This window comes from Candoia aspera, chromosome 2 (assembly GCF_035149785.1).
Source record: "Candoia aspera isolate rCanAsp1 chromosome 2, rCanAsp1.hap2, whole genome shotgun sequence".
Classification (NCBI taxonomy): domain Eukaryota; kingdom Metazoa; phylum Chordata; class Lepidosauria; order Squamata; family Boidae; genus Candoia; species Candoia aspera.
This window is the reverse complement of record NC_086154.1, coordinates 248,093,387-248,111,535: the sequence shown is the minus strand read 5'-3', so window position 1 is coordinate 248,111,535 and position 18,149 is coordinate 248,093,387. Positions and strand designations below refer to the sequence as shown.

The 18,149-nt window shown below is 38.7% G+C and overlaps 1 protein-coding gene across 1 annotated transcript in view; it reads left to right on the top strand.

Annotated features, from left to right (window-relative positions):
* SPEF2 (sperm flagellar 2) overlaps window positions 1-18,149 on the top strand; it is a 131,708-nt gene that overhangs the window by 99,497 nt on the left and 14,062 nt on the right. Inside the window, exons 33-35 of the mRNA XM_063293167.1 lie at window positions 10,001-10,093; window positions 15,091-15,270; window positions 17,373-17,627. Of these exons, the coding sequence (XP_063149237.1) occupies window positions 10,001-10,093; window positions 15,091-15,270; window positions 17,373-17,627 (528 nt within the window). The remainder of the gene's footprint in view (window positions 1-10,000; window positions 10,094-15,090; window positions 15,271-17,372; window positions 17,628-18,149) is intronic.

Genomic DNA, 18,149 nt, shown 5'->3' with positions numbered 1-18,149 from the left:
TACATGCTGTGAGACTTATTTTTTAGTAAATATGTTTAGGATTGTACTTTCAACATGGTTTGTGGTTCAGCATAGGCTACTGTGTCTGTCTCTGGGTGCATGTACCGATATGTGTGAAAAATGAAAGCAACTGAATATAAGTCGGTTTCATTCAATGTAATTAATACATTAAATAACTTCATGTTACCTTTAACAGAACATACTTTAGGTTTCATTCTGATTTGTAAATACCTCCCCACCCTTTCTTCAGAAACCCAAAAAAATCAAGCTCAGGTTCTCAAGAGTGATTGCAGTCCCCGAGGCAGAGTAATATATAATAAATGGGTGCTTTGTGCATCCTGGTTCAGTAGCATGCAATCAGAGGATCTATGCTCACTCCTCATAAGTGTGGACTATTTTCCCAAAAAAATTGCAGTCCATGATAAACTGCAGCATCTCCTGTGTTCAAAATATAGGAAATAGGAAAAACCAAATTGATGGGAAGTGCATAATTACTGTAAGTAATGCTAAAAAGATTATCTGTACTTTATCTGTAACAGTGCAGTCCAGCTGCTGATTTGTTTCAAGTCAAATATTGGTCTGCAATGATGTGTCTTCACAAATAATCAGTGTATGATATTTAAGGTCCTAGTTGAGGACCAGAGAAGCCCAGTTTCAAGTCAACCTAAGTGGCTAAGTGGGCAATTGGCAGTCAGTCCCAAATTTTCCATCCAGTCTGCATTTCATAATTGCTGTTGCTGGAAAAAAATGGAAGAGGGATTGTTATATATGCCATCTTGAGTTCCAGATGGAGAAGGAGATGGAGAAAAAGAACATTCTCATTACAATCAAATGTTCCAGTGAGGATCAATAGAGGCTGACCATTTTTAATCATGGAAGACAAAATGAAAGAAACAGCACCCAACAAGCTGTTGACAGGAAGCATTGCTAGCAACATCTACAAACACTCAATTTTCAAATTCATTATACTCCTTAGAGCAAAAGTGGAATTTTAAAAATTCTAGAGGTACAAAAGACAAACTTTTGATTGATGAAACAATTTTTAAAAACTCTGAAAGGCATAAAACAAACCTCTGTGTGGCTAGAATTGATTACAAAAAGGTCATCACTGTGATGTGCCTTCACAGTGATTACAGAGTAGCTTAGAGATATTTGGAATTCTTAAGAAAATGAAAAACAGCACTGATGGCAAATACAATAAAACTTGGAGAAGTCAAATCAAAAGATGAATTTTTCAAGGAGACTCTTTGTCTCCATTTTTTAAAATATGATTCTGATTCTATTCATGATAATTTTGAATAAAAAAATGCCACTGGGCTCCAAATTATCCAAGCAAGGGATAAGTTTCCCATTTGCTTTATATGGTTTATTATTTAACTAACAGATCCAAAATCATCTAGAGAAATAAAATCACTTTTAAATACAGTTAAAATCTTTAGTGATGACATCAAAATGGAATTTGGGTTGGATAAATGCACAACGTGGGCAATTAAAAAAAGAAAAATTGAATACACAGGCCGAATTAAAGTAAGGAATGACACTAAAATCAAAGCATTGACAATGGAGAAAAGTAACAAGTATTTAGATGTTTTAAAGGAAACAAATTTCTTTAAAATGACCAAACCGTCTCTTAACAGGCTAAAATGAGTCAGAAAAGTTTTAGAATGTGCAGTGATTGGCAGTAATACAATCAAAGCCATTAATACTTGGGCTGGCCCTGTAACACCCACACAGCAGGTGTTACTGACTGGACACCACTTGATTTAAATGCTTTAGATTGCAAGATCAAAAGCCTAGGACAATACATCATGCATTATATATAAAAAGTGACAAAGATCGTTTTATTCAACAAGGAAAATTGGTGGTCATGGTTTGTTGCAACTGAAGCCGACAGTGGAGGATGAAGTCAGAGGCTTAAATGATAAAAGCAAGCAAAGAGAAAGTCCTAAAAATGTCTACTAGGAAACCATTTTGAATGTGACTGAATCAGAAGTATCATATAAAATTAAACAGCTACAACAGTTACCACAGCAAATGAAAAATTGGAAAGATAAATTTTTGGTATAGTCAATACCTGAAAGAAGTTGAAGGTAAAGTGAAAAGTAACAAATCTTGGGATTGGCTTCAGTTTGGATCCATGAAAAAATATTTGTAATGCAAGAACTGGCAACAAATACAAAAAAAAAAGAAGCAGCAGCAAAGGTAGATTATGCACAGAGAAAGACAACAATATTGACTATCTAATGATCAGCTGTAACCAAATTGTCTAGACAGGTTATAAGACAAAACAAAAACAGCAAAAACAGCAAAACAGCATTTTGGAATTTATGTAAAAAGTATGATCTGATGACCTCAAGTACTGACATGATCACAAGATTGAAAAAGTGCTCTGAAGGATCGTGTACAAGTTGCATGGCACTGAAGACAGACTGACATATAGAACACAACACACCAGACATCACAGTAGTTGAAGGAAAGCAAGTTTTACTTATAGATGTGGCAATACCAAATAATAGTAGAGTAGCTCAAAAGAAGCTGGAAAAGATTGTAAAATATCATGACTTAACAATTGAAATAGAGATTATGGAATAAACCAGCCATTTTTTTTCCTAATAGTTATTGGAGTCTTAGGGGCTTTAATAGTAAAATTGTCAAAACAACTGAAAAAGCACATATAAATTACAACAGTTCCTGGACAGTTCTTAGGCTTTTGGATAAAATTTGAATTAATCCTAAACCATCATTTGCTGAGTGATATTCAGAAGAGAATTCATCATCATCATCATCATCATCATCATCATCATCATCATCAATGAAGTCTGAAAGATAGATGGTACTATTTTTATTGTACCAAACTTTGAAACTTCATTTGAAGGGGTTTTCAAAATAACTACAACCATTTCCTGCCCACTAATCTCTCTCCTCTAGAGAGTTCAACTTTCTGTTTTTCATTCCTTGTCAACAATGTTCTGTCTGGCACTCAAAGGAGCTGTTACTTCTCCAGCCCTAGTTGCGAGCATACTCTATGCCGTCAGTCATGCAAAGATACAGAGGTCAAAAACTTATTTTTCCAGTAATGTACACTATCATGGCTCCCTTTGAAATTTCCATAAAAGCAGGTAGGAAAAACAAATTGGATATTGGAGAAAAATAGCACTAGAATTACCATTTAGCAACTGTGTTGTGTGAATTGAATGTGAGGTAACTATCACACTGCTGGGATAAAATATTTGGGTAGATTTGCCCATGCTCACTTAATGAACCAACCTTGCATTCAGTTAACATAGGGAATGCTTGTTTTGCCACTTAAAATATCATTTTTGGTGAGAGAATTTTGCATTGGAGAGAGGGATGGGACATAGAATACTTGCTTCCTTTTCTTCCAATGGTCCATGTTTAACTGCTTAGCTCAAGCCTATGAAAAGGCTATATGCTGTTTTCTGCTTTGAATATTAATGAAAAGGAACACATTTTGAGGAACCTGTACTAAAAAGAAAAAGAAAGGGCTGGCATGTCACTGCAGAAAGACGTGAGTTCTTGGATTCAGAAAGCCTATTCTTCTGTACCGTGTTTTATGGGGATGCTCAACCAAGTCCTATCATATCTGGGATTGGAGAAGATGAAATGGGATGCTGAGAGTCAATGAAGTTGGGGCAGGGAGAGGAGGGATTTGTCAATATGTAATGGCATTGAAGAGCCAATTTGGTGTAGTGGTTAAGGCGCCAGGCTAGAAACCAGGAGGCTCTGAGTTCTAGTGCAGCCTTAGGCACAAAGTCCAGCCTTAGGCTTGAAGCTCAGCCCTAGGAAGAAAGCAATGATAAACCACTTCCAAAATCTTGCCAAGAAAACTGCAGGGACTAGTCCAGGAAGTCACCAGGAGTCAACACTGACTTGAAGGTGTAGTAGTAGTAGTAGTAGTAATAGACATTGGTGGATAGGCAGTTCAAAGGAATTAGGAATTCAGGAAGCATGATCTCTGTGAGTTTTTTCCTCCCCTCATAATCTATAGATATTTCTACAGAAGAGCCTTCTGCAGTAACTGCTTCTTGACATGGTCCATGGAATGTATCTTTCTCTAATTTAGGATCCTTGATATATCAGGGTACCTTGGTGTAAAAGTTCTAGATCCCAACAATGGCATCAAAGATTGTAGGCTCTGGATCCCAAATAGTATCTGGAGATGCCAGTGTGCCTTAACCATTCCGTACCTCACTTATATGTATCCATTTTAGATCCTTATAATTAAAAAAAAGTGGGAAGTATCCAGCAAAACCACAATCTAGCATCATCTTTATTTACAAAAATCATTCCGGACTTCTTGTTCTTTTTCCAGACTTCTTCTAAACAAAAATAATACAAAATACTGCCCCCAAATACAAAGAGGATTGTAAAGAGCATTCTGGGAAGAGATGATTAGAGATATGGTAGGGAGAAATCTGTTTAACTTCTGTTAAATGAATGCTTATAGACCAGTGTTTCTCAACCTTGGCAACTTCAAGGTGTGTGGACTTCAACTCCCAGAATTCCCCAGCCAACATGCTGGTTGGGGAATTCTGGGAGTTGAAGTCCACACATCTTGAAGTTGTCAAGGTTGAGAAACACTGCTATAGACAGTAAGCAGGAATTCTGTGAAAAGGAAATAAAGCCCCTTCACAGCTACTTTGTGAGGGCTCCAGAAGTCTGTTCTCTCAAAATTCCAAATGTGGAAAGGTGGGTTATCCCTGCCTTATACCATAGCACCAGCTCATGTTTTATATCCACCAAGTGTTTTCATATATAAAGTTGGCTCTAGCATTTCAGATAGCTGCCTTCCACAGATTCTGGCTGTTTCTCCAACAGATTTGCTATGTCATGTTGTTTCAATAAAGGGTGGGGTGGGTGTTTTTTCTTGCCATGGATTTTAATATGTGGTAAAGGCTTATCAAGTGGTAAAACCTCCCCACATTAATCACCCAATAAGCTCATTGTCTGCATTCACCATCCTTCTTTATAGATATTTTTAAAAACCAAAGTAATGGAGCAGTAGCTGTCATCAGGAAAAAGTGGAAGCCGCAACATCCTCCCCTTCAAATCTTGGGGCAGGAGAAGAATTATTCCCTATTCAGGATAGAAAACCCACAAAGAAATGCAGATCTGTTTTATACACACCTACACAGCATTGCGGTATTTTCTTCATATAGGTAAAGAGATTAAAAACAAACCAAAAGCTCCAGAAACAACACAGGAAGTTGGGTAGAACAACTTTTTGGCTCAGCATCTCATACCCATCCTCTGATGTTTGAGATGATAAATTGTGGGGAGAGAGAAAGATCCAAAAATAATGTGTTTTTGAGAAAAATCAAGACACTAATTCCACCCATAAAAACTGATTTTAAAAATCAGTTCTCAAAATGAAATTTTTATGTCAATGAAAATAATATCTCAGTGGGGCTTTCTAATTTGGTGAAGTTTCTAGACTATGCAAATAAGCTTTTAAAAAGAAAGAAGGAATAGTCTTACACTGCAACTATAGGCTTAGATTTTTTTTTAAAAAGTACTTTAGGTCTGCTAAATATCTATCTTTCAAGCCAACTGCTTTGGCTTTTACCATGAAGAAAAATGATGCTTGAGACAAAGGATAGCTGCTTGGTTCTGTTTGTTTCAGAGAGCTGAAAATGATACGGCAGAGATATCATTTCCTCTGTCTGTGTGTGCGCACTTGTTTATTTCAACAGAGATGTCTAAGCTCAGTAAAATCTGTGCAAAATGTGTGCAGGCAACAGAGTAAAACAAACCCTTTTAATATCCCCTCTTGGTATTTGGTCTATTGCCAACGCAGCATTTCTTTGGATCTGAGAAAACTTGGAAAGTTTGAATTTGAGGGGGAAAAGATAGAAGGGTTGTTTGGTGTCCTTCAGCTTTTTTCAAGTCCCATTTGCTTAAGCTTCTTATTTTTCTGGTTTCTGTTCATAAACAAGTGTAACTAGCCAGCATCCTATCCTTCCCTTCCCTTCCTTCCCTTGCTCTTCCCTCCCTCCCGCCCTCCCTCCCTCCCTCCTTCTTCCTTTCCTTTCCTTTCCTTTCCTTTCTTTCTTGGGCCAAACTCAACATTTTAGTTTTATGGTGAGGAATAGATCTCAAAGTGTGGTTGTCAGGAGACTAAGAAGTCGGTGATGCCAAAGAAAAAATTTCATTGGATTCAATTTAATTTGAATTCAGTCTTAATAAAAATTAAAAATACTTAATTATATGTATTACCACTCCAATGCTCTCTTATTTTTACAAGCCCTTCCCTTCTGTTGTTAGTTCTCTGCTGCAGTATGGTGGCTACTCCTGACTGCATATCTAAGGATCAAATTATAGGTTGTATTACTATATGTATAATGTGCAGTTTCCCTTCTATTTTTTAAGTTATGTGTAACTTAAACACTTTTTAAGTGTAAGAAGTGTTAATCCAGATTGGATGATCACACAAGTCTGGAGTGAAATGCAGCATTTCTTTCCACGTTGTTTCAAGTACAGTATTCCAGCATCTCACAATTGACAGTTACATTATTCATGGGTTGTAATTAATCTTTCTCTGTGATTTCATTACTGAACTCAGTTCTATGATTATGCAGGCAGGACAAGCTACAACACAGCTTGTTTAACTTTTGCTTTCATTGTTTGCAATCAATACTTATTTTAAAAAATCATCCCCTTAGCCAAACTTTCTGTAGTTACAGTGACAGATAGCAACCCTACTTACCTTAGTGTTCTAGGGCAAAAAACAAAGGGAGCCTGGGGATAATTTCAAGTGCATGTTATTCCCTGTGATAAAGCTCAAAATGTTTTGTTTTTTGTTTGTTTCCAAACCCAATTGGAAACATTCTAACACAAAGTTCTGAGTAGGACTAATGTATTCTAACTTTGAAACTTTTTTTTATTGCACACTCCCCATATGTAACATGTCAATGCTTAAGCTACAGTAAAGTTTCCAATACCTTTGTTCAATTAAGATGACAACAGAACAGAATAGAATAGTACTTTTATTGTCATTTTACTGTACACCAGAGTGTACATTAAAATGAAATTTCATTGCAATTGGCTGGAGCAATAAATAAGAATACCCTAATTACTATAATATGTAATATATATTCTTTACCCATTCCACTCCTCTAATCTTGATCTCTAATAAATATCAGTCCTACACACAGCACGTCTACTCATGGAGTGAGAAGGGATTATGAAGAGTTCAGGAGTCTAATAGCCCAGGGGACAAAACTATTGCCTAATCTAGCTGTTCTACATCGAATGCAGTGGAACCTTTTCCCAGAGGGTAACAAGAATAAGCCATAATGGGGGTGGAAAGGATCACAATACTTCAGGCTCTGGACAGACAGCATGTATGCGCTATATCCTGAATGAAAAGGAAGTGAAATCCCAATTATCTTCTCCGCTGCCCTCCCCACCCTCTGCACAGACTTCTTATCCGAGGCACTACAACCTCTAAACCAGATAGAAATACAGTTGGTCAATACACTCTCTATAGTGCCTCTGTAGAAAGTAAGAAGGATATTATATCTCCAAATCTAATTCGCTTTCATTTTGTTTCCCATGCGTTCCTCCCTGCACACCTGTTTAGCCAGAAATTGGCTAAATTTTGCCAGAAATCTCACAAATTCCCAGCACCTGGCATAGATTGAAGAAACTTCAATTCTTCAAAACATTATTTGAGTTTGGCCCACCATTAAGATTCAGAATTTTTTTCTCTGTATGGCTTGAATCTGAAGTGAAGTATTCCTATGTCCTGAGGACTAAAAAATTGATTAATTCGCTCATGTTCTTCCCCATCATTGGTCCCTATCGGAAGCGTATTAATGGCAGCGTTTTAAATGAAGGCTGATAGATGTTCCTGCTGTAGCTCATCTTTTTATCATCACAGACTGTGACTTTTTTTGTTTTGTTCTGCTCTTAAAAGAGAATCACTGACCCATAACAGTTCATTTCATGACTCATTGACTGCATAGTCAAGAAGGACATACAGTATATGCAGTGCAATTGGCAAAAACCCACATAGCCAGTGTTAAAATTTCCTATAATTTGAAGGGGACAGTACAAGTTTAAACATCTATGCAAACTTGCTTAAATATTTTCCTCCATTAAATACATTTGGCTGGTACGTATTGGTTGGAAAATGCCTTTGAGAGATGGATGGATGGATGGATGGATGGATGGATGGACAGACAGACAGACATAGACTGACAGACTGATAGGCACATAGTGCTTTTCTAAATTTCAGTAGAAAGCAGTATGCAACCTATACACTGAGAGTTATACTGTAAACCTTAACTGTATAGAGAGCCAGTTTGGTCTAGCGGTTAAGGCAACAGGCTAGAAACCAGGAGACCGTGAGTTCTAGTCCTGCCTTAGGCCTGAAAGCCGGCTGGGTGACCTTGGGCCAGTCCCCCTCTCAGCCCAAGAGCCAATCAGGCGTGGTATGAGAGTCCTAGTCCCGCCTTAGGCCTGAAAGCCAGCTGGGTGACCTTGGGCCAGTCCTTCCCTCTCAGCCGAAGAGCCAATCAGACGTGGTATGAGAGTTCTAGTCCCGCCTTAGGCATGAAAGCCGGCTGGGTGACCTTGGGCCAGTCCCTCTGTCTTATCCCAAGAGCCAATCAGGCATAGCAGGAGAGTTCTAGTCCCCCCTTAGGCCTGAAAGCTGGCTGGGTGACCTTGGGCCAGCCACTCTCTCTCAGCCCAAGAGCCAATCAGGCGTGGTATGAGAGTTCTAGTCCCTCCTTAGGCCTGAAAGCCGGCTGGGTGACCTTGGGCCAGTCCCTCTGTCTTAGCCCAAGAGCCAATCAGGCATAGCAGGAGAGTTCTAGTCCCGCTTAGGCCTGAAAGCCGGCTGGGTGACCTTGGGCCAGTCCCTCTGTCTTAGCCCAAGAGCCAATCCGGCGTGGTATGAGAGTTCTAGTCCCACCTTAGGCCTGAAAGCCGGCTGGGTGGCCTTGGGCCAGCCACTCTCTCTCAGCCCAAGAGCCAATCAGGCATGGTATGAGAGTTCTAGTCCCTCCTTAGGCCTGAAAGCCGGCTGGGTGACCTTGGGCCAGTTCCTCTGTCTTAGCCCAAGAGCCAATCAGGCATAGCAGGAGAGTTCTAGTCCCGCCTTAAGCCTGAAAACCGGCTGGGTGGCCTTGGGTCAGTCCCTCTCTCTCAGCCCAACCCACCTCACAGGGTTGTTGTGGGGGAAAAAAGGAGGAGGGAGTATTAGGTACGTTTGCCGCCTTGAGTTATTTATAAAAATAATAAAGGGATAGAAAAATAAAATTAATTTAATTTTAAAATTATATATAACTATAACTAACTATAACATAATTTAGTTTCTGATCCTCACATTCATTAGACTATTTTTGGGTTGACATTTCAGTATACATTTTTCTGAAAAGTTTGCTGAGAGCTGTCTTTTCTCCCCGTGCCCTTAATAAAAGTATAACATTTTGTAGACTTTTCTCCAGATGTTCTGCAGTATTTGTATATGTTGCAGGGGGAGTATATCACATGTTTCACATTTTTCCCTGCAATGCCCCAGAACAATGATAGGACTGGCATATTACCAGGAAATGTGCATGCACGTGCACACACACACACACTCACTCACAAAAAGGAGGGGGACAGAAAGTGTTGCCTCTATTCCTCACAAGAACCTATCATACATAGTTGAAGAAACTGAATGAATTTCTCTGTCCCTGATACTGAAGATAAACTCCTTATTACCTCTCAATATTGTATGCTTATTGCACCAAGAATTGCACAACCTGAAAGGATATAATGTTCTGATCTGCGTATTAGCCCAAGAAAAGTTGATAAAGTCAGTTCATTTAAAAATACAGAGCAAATAAAATTCTCCAGTATTCCTACCCAAGGCTCCTTGGGACTAGGTACATACATTCACACATTTCTGAAGTGTGGAGAGGTTCAAAACTTTAAATGTTGATACAGTCACAATACAAAGCATAAGATTTTGGTTTGTTTGCTTTAGGTTGGACTGTGGTTTAAAGGCAGTGAAGATTTAGCCATTCCAGAAAGTCCTACAGAGCCTTTACCATTTAACCGTCAGAAGCATCTCATAGAAGTAAGTATAAACATTTAGAGGCCATAATCCAAGACAGAAAGGGTAAGACCACCATTTTCTATGGGTTCCAAACATGGTCTGCTACATTCCAGCAATTTTGAAGTAGTGGGTGGGTGCTATTTTTGGTTTAGTTAAGGGTTGTTGTTTTTAATGTATTTTTCTACTCTGAGGCATAGTTGTTGATTATTTTCTTGACTTTCAAATCTGAACACAATTCAGTTTCTATTTCTGATTATTTGTAATAGCTAAATGCAGACATTTCTATTTTTCAACACTGATTTTAAATACCTATGGAGATATTTCTAGCTCTTAAAATGGAAAGTCCAAGAAAATGGTGCTTGGGATGAGAGAGGGGTTTGAATATTTTAATAAAAGGGGAAGGAGACAAGATGTTAGAAATAGCAATTTCATGGGGACTTTTCCATATGTTTAGACTGACCATGCTATAATACATATCAGTTTTCATGCTGAGCCAAAAACTGTCTTGACTGAAGCATTGTCAACTGAGAAAGAGATTTCTGTTTTTCTGCCTTATTCTCAGGCTGTGTGACAATTTCTTTGTAATTCCTCTCTGTTGTATTTCAGAGCTGATACTGTTTTCTGTTATGCATATTTTCTCTGTTCTAAGCCTCCCTGGTTATCCACTCTTCCTAGTCTGAAAAAGCCCAATGGGAGGAATTGTAAGAATGTAAAAAATGCCTTGCTGGTCAGGCCAAGGCCCATCTCAAGTCAACATTTGTCTGTCACAGTGACCAACCAAATGTTTCTGGTGCCTGGAAGTAGGCATAGAGACATAACCTTTTCCCATTCCCTGTGACTGAAGCATGCTGCCTCCAGCCTGTTGCTAATCCTTCTACATATATATCTAATCCTTTTTAAAACCATCCAAGTTAGTGGTGATTACTGTGTTTTGTGATAACGAATTTCAGAAGTGATTATGTGCTGGATGAAGATTGGGGAAAGGGGGCTTGTATTTTTTATCTCCTTCCAATCAATCTGTTCTAGTATTTAAGAAAGGAAGAAAAACTTCCTGTCCACTTTCTGCATGGCATACATGATTTTATGCACTTGGATCCCCTTCAATTACCATTTTTCTAAGCTAAAGAACCGCCAATATCCTGCCATTTTCTTGCATGGAAGGTGCTTGAGCCATCAATAATTTGGCTGCTCTCTTCTGCACTTCCTCCAGCTGTATTATATCTTTTCTCAAATACAGTGAGCAGAACTTACACAGTATACAATCAGTCTACCATAGATTTGTATAAGGCTATTACAAAGTTGGCAGTATTTTTTTCAGTCCCTTTTCTAAGGATCCCTAGTATCTTGTCTTTTTCACATCTGCCAAATACAGAGTCAACATCTTCACTGAGCTTTCCCCTGAGACTCCAGATCTGGTTAAATACAGATACCTCAGACTCCATTCATGTATATGTGAATTTAGGGTGTTGCCACAATGTGCGTCATTTCACACTTACTTAATTGAACTGCATCTGCCATTTGAGTTAGCATCCACCCAGTTTTAAAAGTTCCCACTGGAGCTCTTCACAATGACTTTTGTCTTTTACTACCCTGAATAGTTCATCCACAAACTTGTCCAAGAGTATACTTCTTTCTCTCATCATTTTTTTTTTGCAGTAATAATTCTTTTATATGCATTTTTATTCAATCCCACTCTTTTACTTCATAATTCCATCAAGCATCGCTTTTCATACTTACCACACTTATTTGGAACCTTGCAATATATAGGTTTTGTTGTTTATTCGTTCAGTTGCTTCCAATTCTTTGTGACTTCATGGGCCAGCCCACGCCAGAACTTCCTGTCGGTCGTCAACACCCCCAGCTCCCCCAGGGATGAGTCCATCACCCCTAGAATATCATCCATCCATCTTGCCCTTGGTCGGCCCCTCTTCCTTTTGCCCTCCACTCTCCCTAGCATCAGCATCTTCTCCAGGGTGTCCTGTCTTCTCATTATGTGGCCAGAGTATTTCAGTTTTGCCTTTAATATCATTCCCTCAAGTGAGCAGTCTGGCTTTCTTTCCTGGAGGATGGACTGATTTGATCTTCTGGCAGTCCAAGGCACTCTCAGAATCTTCCTCCAACACCACAGTTCCAAAGCATCGATCTTCCTTCACTCAGCCTGCCTTATGGTCCATCTCTCGCAGCCATATGTTACTATGGGGAACACCATTGCTTTAAATATGTGGACCTTTGTTGTCAGTGTGATGTCTCTGCTCTTAATTTGTCATTGCTCTTCTCCCAAGAATTAAACATCTTCTGATTTCCTGGCTGCAGTCAGCAACTGCAGTAATCTTTGCACCTAGAAATACAAAGTCTTTCACTGCCTCTATGTTTTCTCCCTCTATTTGCCAGTTATCAATCAAGCTGGTTGCCATAATCTTAGTTGTTTTGAGGTTTAACTGCAAGCCAGCTTTTGCACTTTCTTCTTTCACCTTCATCATAAGGCTCCTCAGTTCCTCTTCACTTTCAGCCATCAAAGTGGTATCATCTGCATATCTGAGATTGTTAATGTTTCTTCCAGAGATTTTAACTCCAGCCTTGGATTCCTCAAGACCAGCTTGTCGCATGATGTGTTCTGCATACAAGTTGAATAGGTAGGGTGAGAGTATACAGCCCTGCCGTACTCCTTTCCCAATCTTAAACCAGTCTGTTGTTCCGTGGTCTGTTCTTACTGTTGCTACTTGGTCGTTATACAGATTCCTCAGGAGGCAGACAAGATGACTTGTTATCCCCATACCACTAAGAACTTGCCACAATTTGTTATGATCCATACAGTCAAAGGCTTTAGAATAGTCAATAAAACAGAAATAGACGTTTTCCTGAAACTCCCTGGCTTTTTCCATTATCCATTGGATATTGGCAATTTGGTCCCTAGTTCCTCTGCTTTTTCTAAACCCAGCTTGTACATCTGGCAATTCTCGCTCCATGAATTGCTGAAGTCTACCTTGCAGGATCTTGAGCATTGCCTTACTGGCATGTGAAATGAGTGCCACTGTTCGATAGTTTGAACATTCTTTAGTGTTTCCCTTTTTTGGTATGGGGATATAAGTTGATTTTTTCCAATCTGATGGCCATTCTTGTGTTTTCCAGATTTGCTGGCATATGGCATGTATTACCTTGACAGCATCATCTCGCAAGATTTTGAACAGTTCAGCTGGGATACCGTCGTCTCTGGCTGTAGTCCTCACTTAATGACCACAATTGGGACCAGAATTTTAGTTGCTAAGCAAAGTGGTCATTAAGTGAATCCGACCTGATTTTATGACCTTTTTTTCAGTGGTTGTTAAGTGAATCACCATGGGCATTAAGCAAACCGTGCAGTCATTAAGCGAATCACATGGTTCCCATTTGATTTTGCTTGCAAGAAGCTGGCCAGGAAGGTAAAAATTGATCATGTGACCACAGGATGCTGCAGCGGTTATAAATGTGAGGACCAGTCATAAGTCGGTTTTTTCCTCACTTTTCTAAGTCCAAACCATCACTGTATGAATGGTTGTTAAGTGAGGACTACCTGTAATTCTGTTTATACTGCTTCAAGCATATTCAGTATTTTCTTTCCTTAGCTCCACTTCCCATTCTTTCTCTTAAGAGATTAATTTATTGTCTAATAAGTTTTCATACCAGACTCATACTTTTCTTCTTGCATAGAAAGTACAGTACTTGAAGGTTCACTCTAGTTTCTTCACTTCTTTCCTTTTCTTCCATTTCCATTTTTTCCCCAGGATCGTTCTTGACATTACCAAAAACAGTCTGTTTAATGTTCAGGACCTTTCATCAGGCTTTTTCCTTTACATCTTTCCTAATGAACGATCAAATCAATCATGCTTTTAGATTCCTTCCTTTGCCGGTGTACATGTGAATAGAACAGAGCTTTTTCTAAGTAGATAGTCACCAAACAATCACTACTCTCATTCATTCTTGGGTTTCTGAATGACCAAGTAACTTTTTCTGCAAGACTCTCTCTTGTTCCCACTCATCTATTCATTCACCAAATAGAGTAACACTTTTCTTTCAATTACACTAATTCAGGATGTTATGCAATTTTACTTGGTTCTTTCATTATTTATTTATTTGATTTCTATGACTGCACACCTCTCAAAAGTGATTCTGGGTGGCTTACCCTTGGACAGAAATATAAAAAGAAAGGGACTAAAAACAAAAAACACCACCAGAAATAAAAACAGAATAACAAAATAACCAAGCAACTGAATAACTGAAGCCAACCATTCAAAATCCTTTCATTCTGGTTGGAATAATCTTGAGGTCTGGAGTGTTAGCGTGTAACTATCTCTTAGCTGTGAATTTATTTATTTATTTATTTATTTATCGATCAGTCAAATTTATCACTGCCCATCTCCCCCACAAGGATAGACTCTGGGCAGTTCACAATAAAAACACAATGTAATATAAATAATATACAATAATATCAATAACATAAAAATATAAATGTTAAAATATAATATCCCTACTTTTATACATGACCACAACAATGTAGAGCTCGTAGGTTTATAGTTTCTGACATGCATTCATAATTAATTCATAAGTATAATCTATACTTCACTTCCTTGCATGTATTCCATCAGTTCCATTCCACAAATCAGGCAACCTTCTTTCAGATCTATTGCATCTTTCCTTTCTCTTAATTTTACCTTCCTTCCTTCCTTCCTTCCTTCCTTCCATCCATCTTCCCTCTCTCCTTCCCTTATTTTATTTCCCTTCCCTTCCTGATTCATCTTTTTACCATTTACTCTTCTTGCATGCTAAGTTGCAATCTTCCATGTGCTCTGGTCATCATTAAATGAGCCTATAGATAATGTCAGCACATAGATAATGTGATCAATAAAGCTTTCACATAATAAAGTTTAGTAATACAGTGAAAGACTAGACTAGGTTACCCACCGTAGCCATATCCATACTGAATTGTTGTGATAAAATAAAATACTCAATATGTCAATTAATAAAAATGTGTTTCATTGCAGTTTTTGTTCACTTTATTTGCTGATCCTGAAAAAGACCCTCCTCAGCTGAACTACACTGAGATGCTACTCTATTTTGCCTCTCACCCTGATGCTATAAATGGTGTCTATCGAGCTCTTAGCGTTGCAACAGGGACATATATCCAGAGGAAAAAGGAGAAACGCTTTCATCTTCCTCAAATGGTAAAAAATGAATTCTTGATAATAATAATTCCATTTTGGTTTGGCTGGTGACAAAAATGTATTTGTTTCATAAAGCCAGCCTCTTCTGATCTATAACCATATTTGCTGCCTGGATCTTCTGGAGGAAAGGCAGAATGTATGTGTAATACACAGAATAAATAGTACACAGGGCCAGTTAACGTACCCTTGGACGAGACAGTAATAAGAATGAAGTGCTTGATATTCAGACTTTCTGTTAGCACTCATGTTGATCAGTTATGCTCAGTTCTGTGTTGCTTTTACAGTATAGGAGTGGTTAAGCCTGGAATTACTTTTGTTCACTCAAAGCGGTGTCCCTCCAGAGGGTCAGACATGACTCAGTGCTTGCACAGAGGACCTTTCACCTTTTTTTCCACTCACTCTCATTTTTATTGAGAACAAAGTCAGTGTTGTTTTTGCTGGGTTCTTGATCCTCTCTGAGTGTGGTTGTTTTCTAGCAGATGTTTCATTACCAGACTAGGTGACATCATCAGTGTGAGGGAGAATGGGCTTTGCTGACTATTTTTATATAGTGGCTTGCCCTGTCGGTCTTGATGAAGGTATGGCTTCATCCTTGATGGTTCCTTAATTAGGGTATTGTTTATTCCCTGATAATTTCTCTGGTACTGTTCCCTGCCTCTCTAAGTGTTGGGTGCTGGAGATGGTGTGTTCTAGGCTGTCTGTTTCCTTCCTAGGCTTTTGATTATATCTTTTAAATGGTAAAATAGAGTATCTATTTAAATTATCTATTTAAATTAAAATAGAGCATAAAATGGTGAAATAGAAATATCTCTATGTGTCTATGATGGCTGATTTGTCTGAATGCCAAGCTTCAGATCAAGTCAAAGCATGTTATTATAACCATAAGGCCAGAAAACAGTGATATAAAACCTAAATAGTAAGTGAATATAAAAATAAATATATGTCAATTAACAAGTAGCAACTATAAATGTAAGGAGTAAGGAATACAAATGAAATATAGAATATAAAATTACAGAGATAAAAGTACAATAATAATAGCATAAAATAATATATGAAATATGAGTAAGTAAATGAACTACAAGTAAGACAAATAGCAGATGTAGAGCTGCAAAACTGGACAACCTGAAAGGATATACCTGGGTTCTTATCAGATGAGAGGAGTGACAAATGGAAATCGTGTTCACTATCCAGAAATGTCTTAAGGGCGGAGTAGATAAGAGTCATCCTAGAGTCTCTATAAAGGGAACAACAGAGGAGCATATGGCTCAAAAACATGTTTCAGATCATACGTGCCTTTCGTCAAGAAATGCTGGAAAGCTAGTTCTACAAAGCCCACTGAGCATGTTTCAGTGAACGTCTTGGCAACATTACAAAACTGCAGGTAGGAGTACATTGCCAGTTAAACTGGTTGAAAAACAGTGAAATTTCTAGTATAGCAAAGTTTCTACAATTTATTTGAGTTTGTATGCAAAGGTTTCATACACGCAGAGAAACTTTCAGTACTTTAAGCTTATTAAAAATAAAGATTGGAAGCTGTTCAGAAATCTAGGGGCAGAACTTTGGATTTCATCTCCTGGTGAGAGCCAGTTTGGCCTAGTGGTTAAGGTGCTGGGCTAGAAACCAGGAGTCTGTGAGTTCTAGTCCCGCCTTAGGCCTGAAAGCCGGCTGGGTGACCTCAGGCCAGTCATTCTCTCTCAGCCCAACTCGGTGCAAAATAGACTAGCCTTCTCATGGTGCACCCCAGGCAACGTGACTTGTCACGGCTAAATAATCTACACATCTGGCTGCTGGACCTCACAAGGATTTCCCAGCAAGAAAAAAAAAGCGGCATGAACACCAAACTGCTATGCCATACGATTTAAAAAAAAAAGTGGATGCTCACAGTATGGTGTCCCCTTATACATATTGAACATGATAAACAAACAGCAGGAACCTGAGAAGGAATGACTTCTAGCCAGAGGGAAACTGCAACACTCTGGCTGGCTTTGTTGTATTTGTCAAAAACTGGTGCTCTTCCTGAGAGTCATATACCTTGCAACTGGTCACTGGGAAGCTATCAAGTCCCCCAAAGCCTTATGACACCTTTGGCTTGTCTTTCCCAGTTTGCCACATCTGCTGAACATCTCATAAGCACTGCTGCCCATGATGAACAGCCAGAGGAGGAGGCTGGTGAAGAAGGGGAGGAAGAGGAGGAAGAAGAAAAGGAAGAGAAGGAGAAAGAAGATGAAGCCCCGTCTATCATCAATGAAGGAGACATCTCTCTGGCTACACTTCTCCGTGTGTTCCAGCATGAAACAAACAAAGCTGCTGACAACCACAGATTTAGTAGTCATCTGACAGAAGAGGACAATTATGAGGTTGGTTAACTAGCTAATAGGTCCATTAATTAAATTCACATAGTTCTTGTATCACAGTGTTTGTAGCAAGCAATGTCTCATTTAGTAACATTAAAAGAAATGGGGTAAATTTGACTAACAGATGTATTGTTTCTGAAATATGGTCATATTATTTATTTATTTATCTATCTATCTATCAAATTTGTCACCGCCCATCTCCTCCCACCAGAGGGACTCTGGGCGGTTTGCAACAATAGTCACTAAGACAATAAATATACAATAAAATTATAATATATAAAAATACAATATCTAAAAATACGGTTACAGATAACAACAATTATAGATAAAAATAGAATCCAAATGGCGGATGATAACTCAGACCTTGTATGCGACGAGCACTCTAGGGTAATTGTTGTTTATTCGTTCAGTCGCTTCCGACTCTTCGTGACTTCATGGACCAGCCCACCCCAGAACTTCCTGTCGGTCGTCAACACCCCCAGCTCTCCTACGGACGAGTCCGTCACCCCTAGAATATCATCCATC